The sequence below is a fragment of the Bombina bombina genome, chromosome 2 (genome assembly GCF_027579735.1).
Source record: "Bombina bombina isolate aBomBom1 chromosome 2, aBomBom1.pri, whole genome shotgun sequence".
NCBI classification, from domain to species: Eukaryota; Metazoa; Chordata; class Amphibia; order Anura; family Bombinatoridae; genus Bombina; species Bombina bombina.
The window spans coordinates 463,314,476-463,318,845 of NC_069500.1; the positions used below are offsets into that span (position 1 = coordinate 463,314,476).

General features: G+C 40.0%; 1 protein-coding gene across 1 annotated transcript; it reads left to right on the forward strand.

Annotated features, from left to right (window-relative positions):
* Positions 1-3,187: 3,187 nt before the first annotated feature.
* On the forward strand, positions 3,188-3,965 carry LOC128647826 (M-phase phosphoprotein 8-like). The gene has a single exon (XM_053700541.1). It carries the CDS (start codon positions 3,253-3,255, stop codon positions 3,634-3,636), a length of 384 nt encoding a protein of 127 aa, XP_053556516.1. The 5' UTR covers positions 3,188-3,252; the 3' UTR covers positions 3,637-3,965.
* The last annotated feature ends 405 nt before the right edge of the window (positions 3,966-4,370 follow it).

The following is a 4,370-nucleotide window of genomic DNA, read 5'->3' on the forward strand; positions in this document are numbered from 1 at the left end:
CTACCCAAATCTCTGGAAGCACTCATGCGTACAGCCACCTTAATGGACCGCAGGTTACGTGAAAGACACGCTGAGCGTTATGCAATAGATGCTCGTCCTAGACTTTCTACTTTTCTACCACCTAGGGAGGCTCCCTCTACAACTAAACAGTTAGACCAACCCATGGAAATTGGAATAATAAGAGGCCCTTTAACTCCTGAGGAACGACTCAGAAGAAGGGTTAAATCTCTATGTATGTACTGTGCCAACCCTGCACATACAGTACAAGATTGCCCTACACTACAAAAAAATAAACAAAGTAAGTTAAACCCTATCTATACATCAGTCATTAACGCTAACAAATCTGCTTACTGCATTTTATCTCTTTCCCTACAGTGGGACCAAAGCCAGTTGACACTTGATGGAATTATTGATTCTGGAGCCTATGGAAGTATCATTGATGCAGAAACTGTAAAATCAAATAAAATTCCAATCATTCAAAAAGCAAACCCTATCTGTGTCCGTGTCATTGATGGTTCTACAATTACTACTGGTCCAATAACTCACCACACCATACCCATAAAGGTTTCTGTTGCTGGTCATAGTGAATTACTTTCTTTTGATGTATTACCTTCTCCTCATTTCCCTGTTGTTCTAGGCATTAAATGGTTGCAGCACCATAACCCCCAAATAACATGGACTCCCCAACAAGTGTCATTCAACTCGCAATATTGTTTACATCATTGCAATCAAGATAAAATCCTGTTAAAAACTGATACCAATACTCCGGCTTTGCCTGTTGAATATTCTGACTACTCCGATGTTTTCAGTAAAACTGAGTCAGAAACTTTACCACCACATCGTCCGTATGATTGCCCGATAGAACTTCAACCTGGAGCAACTATACCCTACGGACACCTATATCCTCTCAGTCAACCTGAGTTGGATCATTTAAAGACCTACTTGGAAGAAAATCTCAGGAAGGGGTTTATCAGGGCTTCAACCTCACCAGCTGGTGCGGGAATCTTCTTTGTCCGAAATAAAGATTCAAGTCTCAGGCCTATCATCGATTACCGGCAACTGAACAAAGTTACGATAAAAAAACGTTATCCACTCCCTCTAATACCCGAGTTAATTGAGCGTCTCTCGGAAGCCACTATATACTCTAAACTTGATTTAAGAGGAGCGTACAACCTGATAAGAATTAAAGAAGGTCATGAATGGCTTACTGCGTTCAGAACCAGGTATGGGTTGTACGAATATTTGGTCATGCCTTTTGGTTTATGTAATGCTCCCGCCACATTCCAGCATTACATAAATGACGTTTTCCGTGACCTTCTCGACATTTGTGTAGTCGTATACTTAGACGACATTTTAATTTATTCTAAATCTTATACAGATCATGTCGCACATGTGAGGAGTGTCCTCTCCAGGTTACGACAACATAAGCTTTACGCAAAACTAGAAAAATGCATGTTCCACACCGACAGAGTGTCATTCCTCGGCTATAACATTTCACCTTATGGCATAGAAATGCAGAAAGAAAAGGTGGATGCTGTGAAGAATTGGCCTACACCAAAGACCAAAAAAGATCTCCAGAGATTTCTTGGGTTTTCCAACTATTACAGGAAATTTATAAAAAACTTCTCAAAACTTGCAAAACCACTTTCCAGACTTACTAGTTCGTCTGTTGTATTCCATTGGACTCCAGATGCTAACTCAGCTTTCCAAACCTTGAAGAACTGTTTCATTTCTGCACCTATTTTGAGGTTTCCTGACCCAACCTTGTATTATGTTCTAGAAGTAGACTCCTCCGATTACGCCATAGGAGCAATACTATCACAACAGACGTCACCGGATTGTCCCATTCACCCAATATCTTATTTTTCCAAAGTCATGTCTTCAGCTGAGAGGAACTATCCGATTGGGGACAAAGAGCTGTTAGCAATAAAACTCTCCCTAGAACATTGGAGACACTTACTAGAGGGTACAAAATACCCCATTAAGATTTTTACTGACCACAAAAACCTGCAATACTTACAAAGTAACAAGACTCTTTCTGCGAGACAAGTCAGATGGAGCTTGTATTTCTCTAGATTCTCTTTCAACATCATTTACAGACCAGCTAATAAGAATGGGAAAGCTGATGCTTTGTCACGATTACCAGTAAAACCAGAAAATGAGTACATCAACACTGATGTAATACCAAAAGAAAGATTTATTGGATTAACGTCATCCCTTATGTCACAAATCAAAGAACACACAATCAAAGACAGAAAAGATGTCACATCCGAGCATTCCACTCTTACAACTAAATCCGGGGTTGTATATCATGGTGATAAAATTTATGTACCCCAAGGCATGAGATCGACTATACTGAAGACTTTACATGACTCACCACTCTCTGGTCATCCAGGCTTCTGAAGAACATCAGAACTTATTAAGAGAACTTTCTGGTGGCCCAAGATGGATAAAACTATACACCAGTATGTTAAAACCTGTTTAATTTGCACTACTTCCAAATCTGAAAGAAAACCTCCATATGGATTGCTCATGTCTCTTCCAGTTCCTACAAAACCATGGCAACATTTATCCATGGATTTTATTGTGGACTTACCAATATCTAAAAGTCAAACTACAATTTTTGTTGTTGTGGATATTTTCACCAAGATGGCACATTTCCTGCCATACCATAAACTCCCAACCTCATCAGAGACAGCTCAACTCTTTTTGCACCATATAGTCAGACTACATGGAATACCACCAACTCTCACAACTGACAGAGGTTCCCAGTTTACCTCTCGTTTTTGGACCAACCTCTGCAAACTAACACACATGGATCACAGGTTTTCTACATCCTTTCATCCGCAGACAAATGGCCAAGCAGAGCGAATTAACCAGTGGTTGGAACAGTACCTAAGATGTTTTTGTGCTTATCATCAAAACGACTGGATGGATTACCTCTCAATGGCAGAGTTTGCTTATAATAATTCTGTCAACTCCTCTACGAAACTTACTCCCTTTTACGCGAACTATGGGTACCATCCAACTTTTACATTATCTACACAAGAAACCATTGATTCACCTTTAGTGGACGATTTGCATAACTCCCTTGTGGATAACTTTAACTATATACATCAAAATATCAAAGATGCCCAGGATGTCCAAAAGAAGTATTATGATTTTCGTAGAAGGGTACCCCCAGCATATTCCATTGGAGACAAAGTTTGGTTGTCCACAAAGAATCTTAGACTACAGATTCCCAGTAAGAAGATGGCAAGTCTTTACATTGGACCATATTCAATAAAACGAATAGTAAATCAAAATGCAGTTACTTTAGAACTTCCTGATAATTTAAAGATCCATCCCACCATACATGTATCTTTATTAAAGCCTTATGGAGAATTACGTGACACCAGCACTTTACTTCCTCCACCTCCAACTGTTCTGGACCCTAATGAGTATGAGGTTCATTCCATATTGGACTCTCGTATGCGCTCTGGCAAATTACAGTATTTGATACGCTGGAAAAACTTCTCATCAGATGAAGACTCTTGGGAACCTGCTTACAACCTCAAAGCTCCCAGATTGATTTCTGCTTTCCATCGGAGACACCCAGATCGTCCTCATCCGGTAGCTGTGGAACAGCTCCCTTAGGGGGGGGATCATGTCAGGGACACTGTACCTTTAAGCAGTAACGTTCCTTTCTCTCCACCTATTGGTTGCTTTCCTGTTAAAATCCTGCAACTTCCTGGCAATCACTGCTTAGTAATTTTCGTTTGACCTACAAACTCTTGAAGACCTGAGCTAAACTTGAAATACACCTGAGAAGGGATAAATCCACTGTTTAACTATTTTCCAGTCTCACAAGGACAAATTCAACTTCATCGTCTGTGGCTGAATACACCAATCAATCTGCAACTCAATTCATCAAATCCTCAGAAGAGTTATACTAAATTACATCGAAGTGATAAGGATATCACAACTCTCACCACTGCTGTCTCTACCTTGTAAATCAGTCAGTTTGTTTCGTTTCCGTATCGGCATCTGTACTACAGCCATATACTGAAGCTGAACCCTCCCCCAACACAGGCTTCCGCCATCACACGCTGCAGGGAAACGCCGGGGACAGAACCTGAGCAACCGTTTGCAGTGTAAGTCAGCCTCATTCAGCAAGGAACAAATAAGGTAACATTACCATCGCTTATTTAATAAAAACGCATTGATGAACTGTTTTGATACCAAGTAATTATTATTCCGGAGAAAAGTAATATCCAACTATATATCCTGCATGATTCAAGGTATTCATTAATACAGCCTTTGATATTCATCACATAACTACAAAAGCCTGAACTTCAGTAACGGAAACTCTGGGATTAATTAATCTGTGC

What these genes read in the sequence shown, in the direction of transcription:
- LOC128647826 (XM_053700541.1), top strand. Translation starts at nt 3,253, where the DNA reads ATGGCAAGTCTTTACATTGGACCATATTCAATAAAACGAATAGTAAAT.